The following is a 19,854-nucleotide window of genomic DNA, read 5'->3' as shown; positions in this document are numbered from 1 at the left end:
CAATTATCAAACAGGTTACAACAATAACCCTCATGAACATGCTTCCACCCAGTTTATAAATCAAAACATTATGAAGCAGAGCATAGGGAAATGGTTAAGGAGAAAGCAGAAAGAGGGATGATTTGATTAGAGGGATATAACTTTATAAGAGGCATAGATAGGGTGGATTATCAGAATCTTTTTCCTATGGTAGGGGAATTAATAACAAGAGGACATAGGATTAAAGTGAAAGGAAGGAATTTAAAAGTGGATTTGAGGGGAATTCTTTTACATACAGAGTAGTTGATATCTGGATCGTGCTGCCAGAATAAGTAGTGGAATCGGATTAAGAGATGTTTCGACAGACACTTGAATAGACAAGGCATAGCTATTGGTCTAAAGCAGGCAAATGTGATACGTTAAATGGGCAAAATGGTCCAGCATGGATATGGTGGGCAGAAAGTGCCATTATTGTTCTGCACATCTCTGCCACTCCATGTTTTGTCGTCCCCCCAGCCCAGTATCTTTCACCTTGGGACAATATTTGAAGATAATCTTCACGAATTTGAGTCAGAGTTGTACTGCACAGAACCAGGCCCTTCAACCAAACTCACCCATGCCGACCGATATGCCCACCTACATTAATCCCATTTTCCTGCATTTGAACCATATTCCTCAATTCCTTTCGTAATCATGCAACTGCACAAATGTCCTTTACATGCTGTAATTGTACCTGCCTCTACCACTTCTTCTGGCAGCTTGTTCCATGTGCTCACCAACCCTTGTGGAAAACTTGACACTCTCACCCCCCCCCCCCACCCATCCCCCTCACCAAAACCCATGACCTCTAGTTTTAGATCCCCCTATCTTTGGGAAAGGACTGGCCATCTATGCCCCTCAATTTTATAAACCTCTAAGATCACTCCTCAGCCTCAAATCTCCAGTAACAACAATTCTATTCAACCCAACCTTTCCTTGTAACTATCCTGGTGACTCAATTCTGCACTCATTCTGACTCTACCATATCCTTTCTCAAGCGAGGTGACCAGAACGGTGCACCATTTTCCAAGTGTAACCAAACCAATATCTTATTCAATAGCAATTTGAGGTCCCAGCTCTTGCACTCAATACCCATACCTGTGAAGACAAACAAGCTAAACTGTCCTCTCGTGGCAGCACTTTCAAGGAGTTATGAAGTAGCATCCCTAGAACCCCCTGTACATCAATGGTTCCAAACGCCCTGCCATAAACAGTACATTTCCTGCCAGTATTAGATGACCCAAAATACATTACCTCACACTTGTCTAAATTAAATTACATCTGCCGGCACTCCATCCAACTTTACAGCTGATCGTTTGCCCTCTAACCTTAGGCAACCATCCTCACTATCCATAATTCCACCTATCTTAGTGATTCAGCAAACTTACTATCAAAACCCAGACATGTGCATGCCAAACACAAGATCCCAGCACCAATCCCTGCAGTACACCATTGGTTATTAGTAAGGGAAACAACCCTTGACCATTTCCCTGTGCCTATCATCAAGTAAATTTTGGATTTGATGTGCCTTAATTTTCTGAGTCAGCCTACTATGCAGGACCATAGTCAAAAGCCTTGCTAAAGCCATGTATACTGCTTTACCTTCATTTCAGGTCAGATACTATACATAAATATAATCACCTCAAACTCTAATACAATAGTAGAGCAAAGGGGAAGATACAGAGTGCAGAATATAGTTCTCAGCATTCTAGATTTGAATGTGGAGGTGGAATAGCAGGTAGAATCCTATTAATAAATAGGAAGCCTTAAAGGACAATATGACCTCCTCCTTCACCTTTTTCAAATGTTATTTGTCTGATATTCACAGGTAGTCTAAGTGTCCAGAAATTGACCACTTAAATAGCCTAGCAGCATCCCCAGTACTAGTAGAACACAAACCACCGTACTTGCCCAGACTTTCATAACCTTAAAACACAGACAATATTTTTATGTTCCATGTCTCACCTGGCCCTTAATTTTGTGGACTGCCTCATACATTTTAACATAACCCTCGATCTGAGTGGCTTCGGGAGAAAGCAGCAGAAGTGCGCGATCTGGAGTCAATTCCTCAACCAATTGCTAAAAACAGAGAGGAATAAAATGAATATAAGGAAATTGTTCCTGAAAAACTTTTCACATGACATATATGAAACATCTCAGGGAACTTCACAGAAATGTTAAACAAAATTCAACGTTGACCATTTTCAATGGGAGGATTCAAGACAACTTGAGAAATGTGAGGAAATTCAAAGCAGCAGCTGAAAGGAGAGAGAGAAATTCAGGGATAAAGACTGAGGCAGCTGAAGGTACAGCTGCCAATGATAGGGGAAATACAATTATATTTGTGCAAAAAACGAATTGATCTTAGGGCTGCAAAAGGCCAAAGAGTGGAGTAGGGCAAGGCAGAAAGAAGGATCTGAAAACAAAGATAGAACTTTTAACGTTTTAGCAGAGCAGAACCAACTGTAAAAGAGTGTGTACAGAAAAGAATTGCAGTGAGAAAGACAGCAGAATTTTGAATGAACGTAGCAAATGTGAAGAGTGGAAGTTGCGAGATTCAACAAAGTTAGCTCAGATTCAGATTAGTGTATTTTCATATACATTAGGGTGCAGTGTAATTCTAATTCTACATGTCCAATAGCGTCACAGTCCAAAAATTCCAGGGTCCCACGGTGCAAATGCGACTGGGTCCCAATAAGCCCAATGATGAACCAGTAGAATGCTGTGAAGATTATAGTGTGACCTGAAGTAGTACAAAGATAAAACTAAGCACAATTATGGAATAACTGAATGAGGTAGAGTTAAGAGCAGGAATATGTGGCAGCATTTTCAGGAAGGATGAACGAGGAGATTGGTTCAAGAATCTGATACCCCGGGGGAAGGTCAATCAAGTCTGAACAGGTTTTCAGCACCAGTACCTTCTCCCAGAAGGTAAAAGAGGGGGGAAAAGGAATTGCCAGGGTAGCAGGCACCCTTGAAGATACTTCTAGTCTTCCTGATGCAACACATCCTGAAAATGGGCCTAATGGAAAGAAGTGACAAGCAGTGTTCAACATTCTTTGCAGATTCAGATGGTTAAGAGCAGAGCAGTTGCTATTTCAGGCTGAGATATATCCCAACAGAATACATTCTAAAGCACATCTGGACAAGTCCGAGAGAAATGTCCGAGAATCATCTTGATGACTAAGAATGTAACACGGATACGCTTTCCCTAATCACCAGAGCAATGGAAACAGGTTATGTTGCTAGTGACATGGATGCCTAGGAACTTTAAACTGCCGACGATCTCCACAGTGTGCTGGTTTGCACCGAAGATACACAAAATACTGGAGTAACTCAGCAGGACAGGCAGCATTTCTGAATAGAAGGAATGGGTGTTCATTAAGGCAGCTCTGTTCATTAGGACAGGGTTGAGTCCACATCTATCCCCTCCCCACTAATTCTTTCACCTGGATGACGTTAAGGGCTAGATTGTTGTTCTGACACAAGGTTCTCACACTTTTTCCTGAATTCCATCTTGTTATTGTTGCTGATCTGGCTAATAACAGTAATATTGTAGGCAAAGTTAATGATCGAGTTGGCGCTGCACTTGGCCAGTGTCGTGGGTGTACACAGAGTAGGGCAAGGGACAGAGCACACAGCCCAGAGGAGCACCAGTGTTTAGGGTTAGGGTGGAGGAAATGTTATGACTAATTCTAGTATGGAAGGCTGAGCTCATAGAAAAACATCCTGATATGGGTGTTCTTATTTATCAGAGCTGAATGGAGCACAAGGGAGATGGTGTCCTCAGTATTTTGGTGTCCGACCTATTTTTCCTGTGTGCGAATTACAAGCAATGTAGATTATCCTGAAGTACATCCTCAACCTCCTCACACCACTGCTATATTACTCTCTTCCATGTGCCTCAATCTGTCTGTAATCCAGCAAGAGCAACACTGACAGATGATCGGTCTAGCCAGACAGAGGGCAAGGGATGGAGCAATAGGCATACTTGATGGTGGTGCAGCAGTGATGTAGAGTGTTAATACCCCATGTGGGGCAGGATGGTATATGTGGTGCTGGTGGCATTCAAGAAGTACGTTTCTGAAGTTGGTATGATTAAATTTACCAGTGGTGATGTATAGGGAATCAGTTTGCTGTATCAAGAGAGCTACGGACAAAGTATAATTCGCCAGGTGCCACCTTAGCATTGGAGTGGAGTGGTATGTAGACTGCAGACAAGATGGTGGAGATGAATTCCCTTGGTAGATAAAAGGGACGGCATCTTATGATCAACAATTACAGGTCAAAGGAGCAGAATTGAGCCACATCACTGTACCATGAAACGTGTTCAAAATGACAGCCTTCTTTTGCGATGCCCTTTTTTCCCAGGGGTATCTGTCCACCACCACCATTTTCCTTGTATCATATTCTGTACCAACCATATGATAAATTGAAAAATCCTCTAGTTGTACAGCAGAGTCAGGCAAGTCTGGGATGTTAGTGTTTCAGTAAAACAAAGTCAGTGATCAACTATATCTATTATTATGTATTTACAGAAAAAAATGAATGGACACTAATGAATGGGAACTAACCTGCACATTGTTATTATTTTCCTCTTCGGTTCTTGGATCTGGAGAAGGAACAGACTTCTCTGGCAATTGGCTGTTTCCAGCCAGACACTTGACCAGCGATGTCAAATTCTCTGTGGCATTGGACTGAGTTTCGGGTTGTGACAAGTGGTCCAGTACCCATGCTGAGGTTACAGAAAGCTTGGATGATGATTGGCATTGTTCCAAAATATCCTAGAAAAAAATAGGGCATTGAATGACATAAAACTTAAGAGCGTTGAAATAACTTGATCCAAGAAAGACTTTTACCGAAATGCACAATGAACCTGCAGAACATTCAATTTTTAAATCTACCCAGCTCTATTTCAAAAACATATTCGCTTTCACCTCATGTCTATAACACGGTGCACATTTTATTAGGATTATAGCAACAAGAAATACATTTTTTAATCTTTACATCAGCATTGGATTTGTTAATATGCATCACATTCCTATCCAGGTTATCTATATAGTATTCAATGGCCTACACTAAATATTTTGTATGTGACAATCAGTCCCTCAAGTCTGCCCAATATGATCAGGGATGATGTGTGTCAGTTCCCCGATCTCTCAAAAAAAACATCTTTAAACACACCCCGTGATCTAGTCCTCACAGCCCTCTAGGGTAGAAAATTCCTGGGATCCATCATTCTCTGTGAGAACTTTCAGAGCACCCGAGTTTTAAATTTTCACCCACTCATCTTGTACCTGTATTTCTACAAGCCAAAGCCCGAGTGATATAAATGGAGATATGTCAGAGAAGTACAGTATAGACACATTCAAACCGTGTGCATATATTGAAATATCAAAGACCCTCATCAAAGTAGGTTCACAAGGATAGGGGGGATGTGCGAGTGGGAAGTAGTGTAGAACCAGATCGAGGTAGCAAAATTTTGTATGAACTGTGTTTGAAGAATACTGAAGCAATTTCGTGTTGTTGATTTCAACTTCAGGAATGGAAAATATTAATGGCATCAGATGCGTTGAAGTTGTTATGCTGACTAAAGATAATAACATTTGACCACAACAGATACCCCTGGGAAAAAAGGGCATCGCAAAAGAAGGCTGTTCAGTCCAGACAAGGAATTCCAAAGGTCATAAGTGATAGGAGTAGAATTAGCCCACGAGGCCCATCAAGTCTACTACACCATTCAATCATAGTTGATCTATCTCTCCCTCCTAACCCCATTCTCCTGCCTTCTCCCCATAACCTCTGAAACAAAGGGGGGGGGGGGGGGGAGAGGCTTTTGGGTAATCGAACACAGAAGCTCAGAAGGGAACAGGAAACCTACCAAAAGTAGGCTAAGAAAGAGAAAATGCTGGAACACTCCACAGATTAGGCAACATCCCTGTTAGGAGAAAGAGTCAACTTATCTAGTCAAAGGCTGGATAAGGGTCTTCAAATTAAAACATCACCCAGTTTCTCTTTCCACATATGCTGCCTGATCTGCTGAGTACTTCCAGCGATTTCTACTTTTATTTCAAATTGTTAACATCTGCAATTCTTTTTTGTTGACAATAGACAATAGGTGCAGGAGTAGGCCATTCGGCACCGAGCCAGCACCGCCATTCAATGTGATCATGGCTGGTCATTCATAATCAGTACCCCGTTCCTGCCCTCTCCCCTGACTCTGCTATCATTAAGAGCTCCATCTAGCCCTCTCTTGAAAGCATCCAGAGAATTGGCCTCCATTGCCTTCTGAGGCAGAGAATTCCACAGATTTACAACTCTGAGTGAAAAACTTTTTCCTCATCTCCATTCTAAATGGCCTACCCCTTATTCTTAAACTGTGGGGTTCTGGTTCTGGACTCCCCCAACATTGGGAACGTTTCCTGCCTCTAGCGTGTCCAATTCCTTAATAATCTTATATGTTTCAATAAGATCCCCTCTCATCCTTCTAAATTCCAGTGTATACAAGCCTAGTCGCTCCAGTCTTTCAACATACAACAGTCCCGCCATTCGGGAATTAACCTAGTGAACCTACGCTGCACGCCCTCAATAGCAAGAATGTCCTTCCTCAAATTTGGAGACGAAAACTGCACACAGTACTCCAGGTGCGGTCTCACTAGGGCCTTGTACAACTGCAGAAGGACCTCTTTGCTACTATATCAACTCCTCTTGTCATAAAGGCCAACATGCCATTAGCTTTCTTTACTGCAGCTTTCCGACTTCACTTTCCAACTGAAGGGAAATTGGGATGAAAAAAAGGAATGCAGCATAGTGGCGCAGCTGATAGGGATACTGCCTCACAGCGCCAGAGCCCCACGTCCGATCATGACCTTGGCTGGTTTCTGTTTCGAGTTTGCATGTTCTCCCTGTGACCTCATGGGTTTCCTCCCACATCCCAAAGACAGCTTAATTGGCCTCTAAAATTGTCACTAATGTATATAGTGGGATGAGAAAGTGGGACAACATAGAACTAGGGTGAACAGGTGATTGAAGGTCAGCATGGACTCAGCAAGCCTAAAACGGCCCTGTTTCCATGCTGTATCTTTAAACTAATCTAAAAATCTATGGGATGTGTGGGGTGTGAGGAAACAAGTCAAGAGTAAAATCAAGAGTGTTTAATTATTAACATGTACCAACAACAAAATAATGAAATTCTTGTTTGGGACAGCTTAACAGGCCTATAAACACACAAATATTAAAAAATTACTAATGCAGTAAATCAATAAATGTAATACCAGGTAAGCAGAATTTAGAAGACACAAGAAAGTATAGATGCTGGAATCTGGAATATGTCGATTCTTTGCAATGCTGGTCCCAGATGAAGATCTGCTGGCATCTGATACAATCATCCTACTCCTTTAAATCTCTATTCTATTTATAAATATAGCTGCATTTCTAGTTCCAGTAATATTCTAACTGTCACCTTATAACGCCGAGAACTCCATTCTGCACCATGTATCTTTTCCTTTGCTCAACCCTATTGCACGAGTTTGGCTTGATTATATTTGTGTATAATATATGATTTGACTGTCTAGCATGCCTTTCTCTTCACCTTGGTCCATGTGACAATCATAAACCTAAACACTAAACCTATTTTCAGTAAAACACAAAGTACAGAAGGACCTCAGTGGGTCAGGCAGTATCCGGGGAAGGAGTGAGCAGATACATAGAAACATAGAAAATAGGTGCAGGAGGAGGCCATTCGGCCCTTCGAGCCAGCATCGCCATTCATTGTGATCATGGCTGATCGTCCCCAATCAATACCCCGTGCCTGGCTTCTTTCTCCCCATATCCCTTGATTCCACTAGCCCCTAGAGCTCTATCTAACTTTTCTAGTTGGGACCCTTTTTGGGAAAGCCAGGCCCCCAGATGCTGCTCTGTGACAAAAAAATAAAATTAATAATTAGGCTTGGAGGGGCTGAAGTTGGGGCCCAGGCGGGAGACAGATGCCTGGGTGGACGAGCCCGGGAAGCCGGGAGGGCTGAGCCACTCGGCCGCCATCCCGGGACCGGGCCGGACTCGCCACCCCGGGGCCGGGCCGGGCCAGACCGGACTCGCCACCCCGGGACCGGGACCGGGCCGGACTCACCTCCCCGTCCTCCAGCCAGCTCGTGCCGTAGGTCAGCCGCCCTTTCTTCGAGTTGCGCAGCGCCTGCAAAGTCTCCCAGCGTTTATCCTCGGCGGGCATGATCTCCCGCACGAAACAACTTTCCGGTCAAACAACTGAAAACCGCCTTATCCCCGACTATCAATTAAAAAATCCGACCCACAGCCATTTCCAGTTCCGGGTTGTGGCCCGCCCACGTGTCGCCATGGAGACCAGGTAGGGCAGGCTTTGCATGGATGGAAGGAGAGGTTATTTTGTCTTTATGTGTGGCTCCTAAGGAGTTTATATAATGAGCACGGAATCCTTAACTGATGTGAAAGAGACATAATATTAATGCAAGGAAGCACTCCAAATTGTTCTAAATAGGCCAGTGATCTTTATATGGAGATGCCCCATCCAAGCTCGTCCCATTTGCCTGTATTTGGCCCAGATCCCTCTACACTTGTCCACTTATTACCTCCCAGCTTCTGTTGCTCTTTCCACCCTTCTCTCCTCCCACCAGACTCTTATCACCAATCAACCCCTCCTCACTTGTATCCACCTTTGCTTGCTAGCTATTCCCGCAACCCTTTACGCTGGCTGTTACCACCCGGGTTCTTTCAGTCCAGAGGAAGTGCGTCAACCCAAAACATTGACTGTCCATTTCCTTACATAGATGCTGCCTGCCCTGCCCATCTGCCAGCAGATATCTCTCTTCCTCACCTGCAAATGTGTCTGGTGCACTCATGAAATGCATTCAAGCATACCTGAAGGCATTTCACAGTTGGTGGGTTTGGAGAGACTGGAGTACAAAGTCAATAACATAAAGTAATCTTTCAATTAACTTTTTACTGACCAATTTTAACTTTTACATTTATACCCATTTTGCACAGGGCCACATTTATTCATTTGAATTTGTCCAATAAGGTACGTATACAGAATTGTAGGAGTGCCAATAAACACTTACCTGGGTGGCACATTGGTGCAACATTGAATGCTCCACCACCACAGCTCCATTTGATCCTGACTGGGTGCTGTTAACATATAACAACATATAACAACTACAGCATGGAAACAGGCCTGTCCGGCCCTACCAGTCCACGCCGACCATTCTCCCTGACCTAGTCTCATCTACCTGCACTCAGACCATAACCCTCCAATCCCCTCCTATCCATATACCTATCCAATTTACTCTTAAATAATAAAATCGAGCCAGCCTCCACCACTTCCACCGGAAGCCCATTCCATACAGCCACAACCCTCTGAGTAAAGAAGTTCCCCCTCATGTTACCCCTAAACCTTTGTCCCTCAATTCTGAAGCTATGTCCCCTTGTTGGAATCTTCCCCACTCTCAAAGGGAAAAGCCTACCCACGTCAACTCTGTCCGTCCCTCTCAAAATTTTAAAAACCTCTATCAAGTCCCCCCTCAACCTTCTACGCTCCAAAGAATAAAGACCCAACCTGTTCAACCTCTCTCTGTAGCCTAAGTGCTGAAACCCAGGCAACATTCTAGTAAATCTCCTCTGTACCCTCTCCATTTTATCGACATCCTTCCTATAATTTGGCGACCAGAACTGCACACCATACTCCAGATTCGGCCTCACCAATGCCCTGTACAATTTCAACATTACATCCCAACTTCTATACTCGATGCTCTGATTTATAAAGGCAAGCATACCAAACGCCTTCTTCACCACCCTATCCACATGAGATTCCACCTTCAGGGAACAATGCACAGTTATTCCCAGATCCCTCTGTTCCACTGCATTCCTCAATTCCCTACCATTTACCCTGTACGTCCTATTTTGATTTGTCCTACCAAAATGCAGCACCTCACACTTATCAGCATTAAACTCCATCTGCCATCTTTCAGCCCACCCTTCCAAAAGGCCCAAGTCTCTCTGTAGACTTTGAAAATCTACCTCACTATCAACTACTCCACCTATCTTAGTATCATCTGCATATTTACTAATCCAATTTGCCACACCATCATCCAGATCATTAATGTAAATGACAAACAACAGTGGACCCAACACAGATCCTTGGGGCACTCCACTAGACACTGGCCTCCAACCTGACATACAATTGTCAACCGTTACCCTCTGGTATCTCCCATTCAGCCATTGTTGAATCCATCTTGCAACCTCACTATTAATACCCAACGATTTAACCTTCTTAATCAACCTTCCATGTGGAACCTTGTCAAATGGCTTACTGAAGTCCATATAGACAACATCCACAGCCTTGCCCTTATCAATTTCCCTGGTAACCTCTTCAAAAAATTCAAGAAGATTAGTCAAACATGACCTTCCAGGCACAAATCCATGTTGACTGTTTCTAATCAGGCCTTGATTATCCAAATAATTATATATATTGTCCCTAAGTATCTTTTCCATTAATTTTCCCACCACAGACGTCAAACTAATAGGTCTATAATTGCTAGGTTTACTTTTAGAACCTTTTTTAAACAAAGGCACAACATGCGCAATGCGCCAATCTTCCGGCACCATCCCTGTTTCTAATGACGTTTGAAATATTTCCGTCATAGCCCCTGCTATTTCTGCACTAACTTCCCTCAATGTCCTAGGGAATATCCTATCAGGACCTGGAGACTTATCCACTTTTATATTCTTCAAAAGTGTCCGTACCTCCTCTTCTTTAATCCTCCTAATTTCCATCACTACTCTACTTGTTTCGCTTACCTCACATAATTCAACATCCTTCTCCTCGGTAAATACCGAAGAAAAGAAATTGTTGATGAGGAGTTAAAACATTCTTCGCTTTACAGTGTGGGCTTCCTCTCAAATCCCAAAGACGTATTGGTAGGTTAATTGACCATTGTAAAATACCCCTAGTGTGGATCAGTGAAGTAAAGGACTCAAACGAGAGTCTGAGAAAATGCCTATCCCCTCCACAGATACTGCCTGACACACTGAGTTATTCCAGCACTGCAGTTCCTTTCTTCCTAAAAGGGAGTTGATGGGTCTGGCTAAGAAAGAATAAGTTGCAGGACGACAGGTGTATACGAAAAGGGGAAAATGGTGGTCTCAGTGAAAATTTAAATATTTCTTTCAGCTTTGTCTATGATTCTTTAAATTCTCTTTTAAAGTTTGTATCAGCTAACAACAAATTGATCTTATTTGGAAAGGTTGAGAGCTGGGTCGGTCAATTGGGTTTATGTGCAGGTCTGAAATTAACAGAGCATGAGGGGAGAGCTGGCGGGGGTACTTTGAACTTTGTCAGTGCAGTGTGTGGTGACTATTTCCATACCTTGGGTATGCAAGTAATTAATTTCATTGCGCCTTGTCACATGTGACAAAGTATTCCATTCCATTCCAAATCAATTGAAGAATCTGCTATATTCCAAGTATTTCTGTCTGCTTTTCATAATCGTGAGCTTCCTCAATGTCTGACAGATAATGTGTATTAAATTGTGTCCAGGCTCATAGAAAACGCCTTCAAATTACTTTCCCATGGCACAGTATTGCTGCTGGTAGAGCTGATGCCGCACAGCGCCAGAGACCCTGGGTGATGTCTGTGTGGAGTTTGCATGTTCTCTTTTTGACCAGGTGGGTTTCTTCTGACCACCCCGATTTCCTCCCAAAGACTTGCGTGTTGGTCAGCTAATTGGCCATTGCAAATTGACCCATGTGTGTTTGTAAGTAGAAAAAATGGGATTACATAGAATTAGTGTGATGAGTGATCGATGGTGTCAACTCAATGGGCCGAAGGGTCTGTTTCCATGCTATATGACTCAGTGACCACGTAGGATTGTTAAATCTAGTGCAAAGATTCGTTTTGGAGTTATCAAGTATTAGCTGGAGATATTATTGCATTTCTTTATGAGGGTTCAATTTTCATGTGGCTGAGTTAATCAATTTATTAGTATTTCGGCTCATTATTTTGTACCATCAGCCACTGTACAAGGTAAGGATGATAGCTGGAAACATGATCAGGGGATTAAGTGTACCATGCACCTATTGATAATACTCAGCATCAACTTGCAACAAATAATAAATCACTGCATTTAATATGAACTGTAGTATTATATTTAGATATTTTCAGGTTGATTAATGACCAATTAATGTTTAAATACAAGTTTGCCATACTCTGCTGTTACAGAAAATCTTTTTCTTCTTTGCTAGTATACTTGTTACAATCATTATTAAATTTTAAAGATTAGTAAAGATTATTTGCAAATTTCTACTGCTATAAAAGCAAAAATATGTTTCGAATCACAAGATTTCTTTACACACTTGTGTCTCTAAATAAACTGAAAATGAAAGCTATAATTTTATATTTTGTTGCAGAATCCTTGTACGTAGATAGGTTCCAAAATGGTGAGTCGATTTGCTCAAGCGTTCTCTTGTTCCAATTGATCTCCTTTATTTCTGTAATATAAAAACACTGTAAATAAAATCTGAGAAAATCTATAACTAATTAATTTTAAAAAGTCAAAGCGTGCAATTAATCGCAAGTCGCTTGCGACAGAGCAAGTCTTTCAAACTTGGGCAGACTCTCAAAAATCTATAACAACAAACTAGAACATCAATGTTTTTTGTCACCTCACAATGTTAACTAGATTTTTTTCAGCATCCTTTAACTGACGTTCTTTTTTGGATGGTAATTTATGGGTACAAGCTGGTATAATAGCACTAACAATTAGATTTAAGGATACAGAAAGGAAAAAAGATAAAACGGAAAAGTAAATCGTAAAATCAAATTAGGTATCGAAAGAGAAATAAAAAGGGAAAGGGACAATGTTGGAAAAATAAATCAAAATGTGATATGTTTTAGATCTTTAACAACTATGATTACGTGCTAGAATAAAACTGAATAAGTTGCATCCTTCTCGTTCTGGGCCTGAGAGATTGTTTCAAATTATATAATAACTGTAGTCAGTCTGAAGAAGGGTCTCGACCCGAAACGTCACCCATTCCTTCTCTCCTGAGATGCTGCCTGACCTGCTGAGTTACTCCAGCATTTTGTGAATAAATACCTTCGATTTGTACTAACATCTGCAGTTATTTTCTTATAATAACTATAATGTAATTGTCATTAATTACTGAGTTTTACTTTGAGCAGCATGTTAAATTCTCAGTTAATTTACAAATGTTGCAATTTATTAAAGTGACAGTATTAGTTGAAAAGTCAAGATGGTCTTTGAGAGGATAAAAAATGGAACAATATAATTCAAACAGTCTACAGTATTTTTCTAATTTTCTTAAATGTGCTGAACAAAGCTTTGTTTCATTAATACAGTATGCTATTTTTTAAACAAAGTGTAATATTCATTTTTGCACTTTGTTAATAACAAGTTCTGTATTTAGCTAAGTGTTCTAAATGACTTTTAAAAAGATAAAATATACCAACCTGTGGTGCGCTGATCTTGCAGTTTCCTTTAAAGAAAAGTAGATGCAATAAATGTATAACCAATTCTGATTTTTGGTGAACATTAATCTATCTGTTTTGCTGTGTTGTTTCATTGCTGGACTTCAACTGCTTCTGTTTTTATCATTAGGGAACCCCCAACCCAGAACAGCACTTTCCAAGAATTACAATATACCAACCAATATTGTAGTCCTTACTTATTTACGAGCAAAACACAAAGTCTGCCCTGCTGAGTATTATTTTTATGTTGAAGTTTTATATCACCACTAATCTCAGGCAAGGACTGCAAATTTCAAGTTTGTGATCTCATTTATTGAAACCTTATATTCTCGCACTGTGAAGACCTTTATCACATCTCTCTGAGTTCTCAAAGTGTTGCTGTGTAACGGCACTTAAAATCTCATCTACCAAAATATGAAAACAATGTTCTTTAACGTTTTCCCAAAGTATTATTCTCAATTCAATAGCAAGGAGATTAAATCTGTCGACAAGTATCCCCAAAAGCATTTATGTCGTTTCATTTCTTGTTTTTACCGTCTTCCTGAGGCAATGTGTAGATTGTGAGCTCCGGAATATTTGAACAATCTACCAGCCTCTTGAAACTTTCCATAATGTCAACGCTTGCTGTTGGATTTTTTCCTGCAAAGACAAATGGCTGTTAATTGATGACAGAGTAAGAATTTAATGCATATAGTGCATCCACTAAATACCACTTTACAAACATCATCCAGAGATTTTGCAGGATAAATGATGTTCATAAATATATTGTATTTCAAACCTCGTGGAAATCATCTTTCATGTCTTTGCAGAGGATATTGATATACTACACATGTAATACCAGAAGTACAAAGTTCTCAATTATCTGCTATTTCCCACTCCTAGCTATTCTTTATAATGACAAATAATGGAAGTTGTGTTATGCATTTCTCAATTAACTAAGTTAGAATACAATATTATGTTAGCAGTGGAGAATAATTTGATTTGAGAATTAAACTCACATGTAATGTAAACAGAGAGTGTTACAATACAATAATACAAAACAATATATCTTTATTGTCTATGTACAGGGGTACAACGAGATTGGGAATGCGACTTCCATTCGATGTAATAAATTAATTAGCTAATCAACAGAAATTTAGACAACCCAGAGAAACAAAATTAGAAACAGTTAAAGAATATAAAGTGCAAATAGGTTTGTGCCGGGTCGATGTGCGACGTGACCATCCGAAGGAGACAGTTCATGGGGGGGGGGGGCATTCAGCAGGACCGGTTCAGAGCAGCTATAGCTCTAGGGATGAAGCTGTTCCTAAGTCTGGAGGTGCGGGCGCCTAATGGCTGCCTGTGCAGGAATAGAACAGTTTAATTTTTATAGTACCTTAATTGGATGAAGTTATCATAAGGGGAATGCAATCAGACAGAAATTGGCCTACAGCTAGGCTGTGGGTAGATTTTAAGACTGAGTGAACAAACAGAACCTAGGACCATGGTGACTTAAGGTGGGGCTGTGTGGTGGGGTGAAGGCAGTGGGAGATGCAGAGTTCTAGCTGGGGTTGAGGTAGATAGGATGTTCCAAAAGTAGGGAGCAATGGGGCTTTGAAAGGAACAGGAATGTAAATTTCAAAATCAAGGTGTTGATAAACTACCGTTGGAAAAATGTAAATCAGCACAAAGATATTGAATCGAAAGGCCATAATACAAGTCTAGATATGCCCAGCAAAGTTTTATACGAGCTTACATCTATGGAACATGCTAGATAGTTAATATTCGTCTCCAACATGAAGTAATCCTCTGAGGGATTTTTTCCTCAATTAACCCCATCAGCCCTAATCAGGTTCAGAGATTTGAGCAACAAATAGTCTTTAGTTAAACATGTTATCAACTCCCTGGAAATAGACCATTCTTTTTACAACTTGGATAAAGAAATCATTAAGGCTGTGCTAAATATATTACATATATCATCTGAAGAAGGGTCTTGACCCGAAACGTCATCCATTCCTTCTCTCCAGCAGTGCTGCCTGGCCCGCTGAGTTACTTCAGCATTTTGTGTCTACCTTCGATTTAAACCAGCATCTGCAGTTTTTTCCTACCCTTATATATACCATCGGCAGATTGTAAAATAAATTGTAACTTTCTTCTAATTGCTTCTTACCAAGTAAGAGGAAGACGTTGGTTGCACATTTCCTGTGGTTGTGGTGATGGAGTATAACATATTCAGTATTCCCATTTATAGCTATGTAATCCCATTTATCTGAAGAGTTAAGAAAAAAAAATACACAGCACTTATCATGGCTTCAGAATGTCTCAAACCACATCACTTTTGAAGTACTTTGTGCTTGTCTCTGAGAATATATATGTCAAATAATAAAACATTGCACCAACCTTCAAAAGCACCCTTAGAAGTATTGGAAAAGATTTTTTCAATTTTTGTGCATACTCCATCCCTGTTGTGTTGATCAATACAGAAAATGCAAAGTTAACAAATCATTCACTCAAAGTTCAGTAGATCAAAGAACTCAAAGACCTAAGTGCTTGCTACATTATGCTGTACAAAATGTCAGGTTAACGATGTGGAACTACTTTATTCAGAACAATATTCTGGTAATATTTACATTGGATCCCTTTGATGTCCTTTGGAAATCTCACTCCACCCATTTCTGTTTGGAAACCATGATTCCGAATATACTGATAATAGCATATGAAGCTCCAATTAATTCATTTTATTCTGTAAACTTTGCAATAAATTTATCAACTTACCAATCAATGTGGAGATAGAGGTTCTTCTCATCATTCAAAGAAATTGTTAAGCTATTCAGTCCATCATGATTTTCTGCTGAAGCAATTGCAATGGTATGCCAAACACCAAAAGGCTTATGGAGAAAATAGGAATGACAATCAATGAAATACATAGATGTACCTCTGAAAAGAGCTTGATGGGGATTGTCTCAGAATTTCTTCCCCATTGGCCTCATAAACTTTGGCAAAAATTTGACCAAAATCTTTTGGTCAACTTTGGCAAAGATTTGACCACATGTTCTCTATTTATATTGAAATGCTGAGCAATACAAAATGATTTCCTTTGCCAAGGAGCCTTCAATGGGATTCTTATCAAACATGCAAAATAGAAATAAACCCACTTTAATTTTAGATAATGAACAAAATCTTAGTTGGAGCAGCATTGCTTGTGGCAAAGTAAGTGAAATACAAGCATAGAAACAGGAAGAATCAATAATTAAAATCTCATTCAGAGAGAGGGATGTAATACAAGGAAGAATAATAAAATCAGTTTCATGCACACTTACTTACCAGCCTTAATTTTCTAATGCAAATTTAATAGCAAAAGATGCAAACCCAGCAAGTTGGCAAACAGATTAGAGGTTTAGGGTATGGTATTATTAGCACAAGACTAATATTGGAGTGAGTTTGGAGTGATAAGAGTCAACCAGCAAATTTTGGTGATCTGCACCCCACAACGTCACATTTATGAACTCCAGAGCCTGCTAGCTGATTATTAATAAGTGGTGCATTGTTAATGTGTCATGAATATATTTACAAGTTCAGGTCAAATGATTTTGTATTTTAGAAGTTGGTACTGTTTCTGAATGTTCTCCTTTCTTTTGTTCATACCAGTTTGGACAGTTTGGGTTTTGACTCACGAGTAGTGAGCAGTATATGGGACGTCCACACAGAGTCCAGTGATTCTCGTAGCCTAGCCCACACAGTTCGAGAGTAGCCAATTGGTTTACTCATTGTATTTTGTTTTCTCCCCTGGTTCCATTGTTCACTCTAAAGGGCCTGTTTCCGTGCTGTGCAGCACAATGATTCCATGACTTACTCAGCTCAGAAAAAAAGTTTGATCTGTTGAATAGAATATCTCTCCCACTTACTGTCTCTTTGCATCCGTGCCTTTCCTTATCTCCTTCTGTCCCTACCCACCCCCCACCCCTGCTAAGCAGTCTGAAGAAGGGTCTCAACCCAAAACATCACCTATTTCTTTTCTCCAGAGATGTTGCCTGACCCACTGAGTTACTCCAGCAATTTGTATCTTCTTTCAGTGTAAACCAGCAAACCAGTAAAACCAGTAGTTCCTTCCTGCACAAAAAGATCTTAATTTTTTACTCTTCAGCTCTGACAAAGGGTTACCAACCTTGCAAGGTAAACTGACTGCTCTTTCCTGCCTTTCTTTCACAGATCTTGCATTTGATTTCTCACTCAAATCCCTGACCTTTTTCCAAAATATGGGGGAAACTACCATCTAGTGGCATAACGAAACATTACCACAATCAACAATCGAAGAACCTTACATTTACATAACATCTTTAACATAGTAAAATATGACAACTGATTCACAGGTTTGTAAACAGACAAACTCCAATAGATTAACAATACCGTGATTCAATTACGCACTTCTGATAAGATCTGCACATTCAAAAATCCTGCTCCCCAATAAGTATAAAGTTAATTCATGAAATTTCTACCATGTGAATAAAAAACACAATGCTGTTGCTGCTTTATGCTTATTCATCAATCTTGACTTGCCCTCATCTGTTCTATTGTATCTTCTTTTCATTTGCAGTCTGTAATCTCCTCTCTCTTCTCACCCTGTTGTCCCTCAAGGACTAATCTTTGAACCCACTTAAATTTCATCAAAATTGGTTTCTTTTTCCAGAAATACATTAGAATTACACGAATGGGCAGCTATTCTTCTCCACCAACTCTGCACATCTCACTATTTCCTATACCGCTTGTATCTCACTGTCTATAATATTTAATGCTCAGCATCACGATCAGAAAGTCAAAGCCATGAATCTTGCCACAAAAACTATTCCCTTGTCACTGACTCTACAATCTAGCCTTTGGTTAAATGTACACAGTGATCCATTACTGTAATTTTCAACTCACCTCAAACATATCAAACATGGATACATTACTGTCCTTTGCTGTGCAGTTCACGAGGGGCACAGCTGCACTTGAGATCACGGAGATGGTGAAAGCAGCCATGATGTAAAGGGTCAACATCTTGAACCTCATATCAGGCGTGCACAGAACAAGGTTCCCTTATTTAAATTCTTCACTTGACTGGACTTGGAAATGTCACCTGAAAGGCTAGAATGATGGTTTGCAAGAAACCAAAGCCTTTTAAAGGGCATCTTTCATCAGCTCAGTGTGATGCAAGAGGTGGGGTTTGAAAATTGGGTTAGTTAACCCTTGATAGATTACCAAAGATTGCAGCAATGTTTTAAATTTATACAGGAAGATTGCAGTCTACAGAATTAGGATGTTCCCAATATCGATAACCAGGTACTGGCACAGTTGTACTAAAACAAATGGTAATATAAAATGCTGTGAACCCTCAGTAAATACCACCCCTGCTCCAAAGGTAAGGTGAATATTGGCACTGTCCTGAGGAGTCTAAGCAATAAGCCCTTTTCAACAATACAACCCTAGAGTCAGTCTGAAGAAGGGTCTCGACCTGAAACGTCACCCATTCCTTCTCTCCTGAGATGCTGCCTGACCTGCTGAGTTACTCCAGCATTTTGTGCCTACCTTCAATACAATCCTAGGAACTCATATTGCAGAACAATATCTAATTTGCAACAAAAAAAAACACATTTTAAGGCAATAGAAACCCAATAGAAAATTGTTTCAAAACCAAAATGCTGAAAACACTCAGATCGAGCAACATCTGTGGAAAGAGAAAATTAATATTTCTGCTTGGGGGCCGTTTGTCAAGAAAAGTAGTTCATCTGCATTTAACAAAAGAAGTTAAGGATAGAATTAGGTCAAAGGCTTGTATACACTGGAATTTAGAAGGATGAGGGGGGATCTTATTGAAACATATAAGATAATTAGGGGATTGGACACATTAGAGGCAGGAAACATGTTCCCAATGTTGGGGGAGTCCAGAACAAGGGGCCACAGTTTAAGAATAAGGGGTAGGCCATTTAGAACGGAGATGAGGAAGAACTTTTTCAGTCAGAGAGTGGTGAAGGTGTGGAATTCTCTGCCTCAGAAGGCAGTGGAGGCCAGTTCGTTGGATGCTTTCAAGAGAGAGCTGGATAGAGCTCTTAAGGATAGCGGAGTGAGGGGGTATGGGGAGAAGGCAGGAACGGGGTACTGATTGAGAGTGATCAGCCATGATCGCATTGAATGGCGGTGCTGGCTCGAAGGGTTGAATGGCCTACTCCTGCACCTATTGTCTATTGTCTATTGTCTAAAGGAAAATGTTTATAAAGTTGCCGAGGAAGAAGAGTAAGCCAAAAAAAAGGATAATTTTGGGAAGACCACCGAAACACTGACAGTGAGGAAAAGTAGAGAACATA

At 40.5% G+C, this 19,854-nt stretch overlaps 3 protein-coding genes across 4 annotated transcripts in view; 1 reads left to right on the top strand and 2 right to left on the bottom strand.

Annotated features, from left to right (window-relative positions):
* gle1 (GLE1 RNA export mediator) overlaps positions 1 to 8,333 on the bottom strand; it is a 35,578-nt gene extending 27,245 nt beyond the window's left edge. The window contains exons 1-3 of one of the 2 annotated variants that reach the window (XM_078425821.1): positions 8,147 to 8,333; positions 4,593 to 4,802; positions 1,984 to 2,097 (exon numbers count right to left, since the gene is read on the bottom strand). In XM_078425821.1, coding sequence (XP_078281947.1) covers positions 1,984 to 2,097; positions 4,593 to 4,802; positions 8,147 to 8,245 — 423 coding nt within the window. In that variant the 5' untranslated portion in view covers positions 8,246 to 8,333. Of the gene's footprint in view, positions 1 to 1,983; positions 2,098 to 4,592; positions 4,803 to 7,292; positions 8,122 to 8,146 lie in introns of those variants that run through there. The other variant, XM_078425820.1, reaches the window with a different exon arrangement.
* A 3,247-nt stretch (positions 8,334 to 11,580) lies between these two features.
* Positions 11,581 to 19,854, top strand: part of LOC144608216 (uncharacterized) — a 40,051-nt gene continuing 31,777 nt past the window's right edge. The window contains exon 1 of the mRNA XM_078425780.1: positions 11,581 to 11,712. The gene's annotated coding sequence lies outside the window, so the exon portion shown is untranslated. The remainder of the gene's footprint in view (positions 11,713 to 19,854) is intronic.
* On the bottom strand, positions 12,449 to 18,562 carry LOC144608542 (uncharacterized). The gene is made up of 7 exons (XM_078426447.1): positions 18,434 to 18,562; positions 16,289 to 16,401; positions 15,914 to 15,975; positions 15,684 to 15,782; positions 14,069 to 14,173; positions 13,517 to 13,542; positions 12,449 to 12,534 (listed from the first exon to the last, which is right to left on the bottom strand). Exons 1-7 carry the CDS (start codon positions 18,560 to 18,562, stop codon positions 12,529 to 12,531), a joined length of 540 nt encoding a protein of 179 aa, XP_078282573.1. The 3' UTR covers positions 12,449 to 12,528.

Source organism: Rhinoraja longicauda, chromosome 31 (assembly GCF_053455715.1).
Source record: "Rhinoraja longicauda isolate Sanriku21f chromosome 31, sRhiLon1.1, whole genome shotgun sequence".
In the NCBI taxonomy this organism is placed as follows: Eukaryota; Metazoa; Chordata; class Chondrichthyes; order Rajiformes; family Arhynchobatidae; genus Rhinoraja; species Rhinoraja longicauda.
Note: the sequence above shows the minus strand (reverse complement) of the source record. Positions and strands in the feature narration are given on the sequence as shown.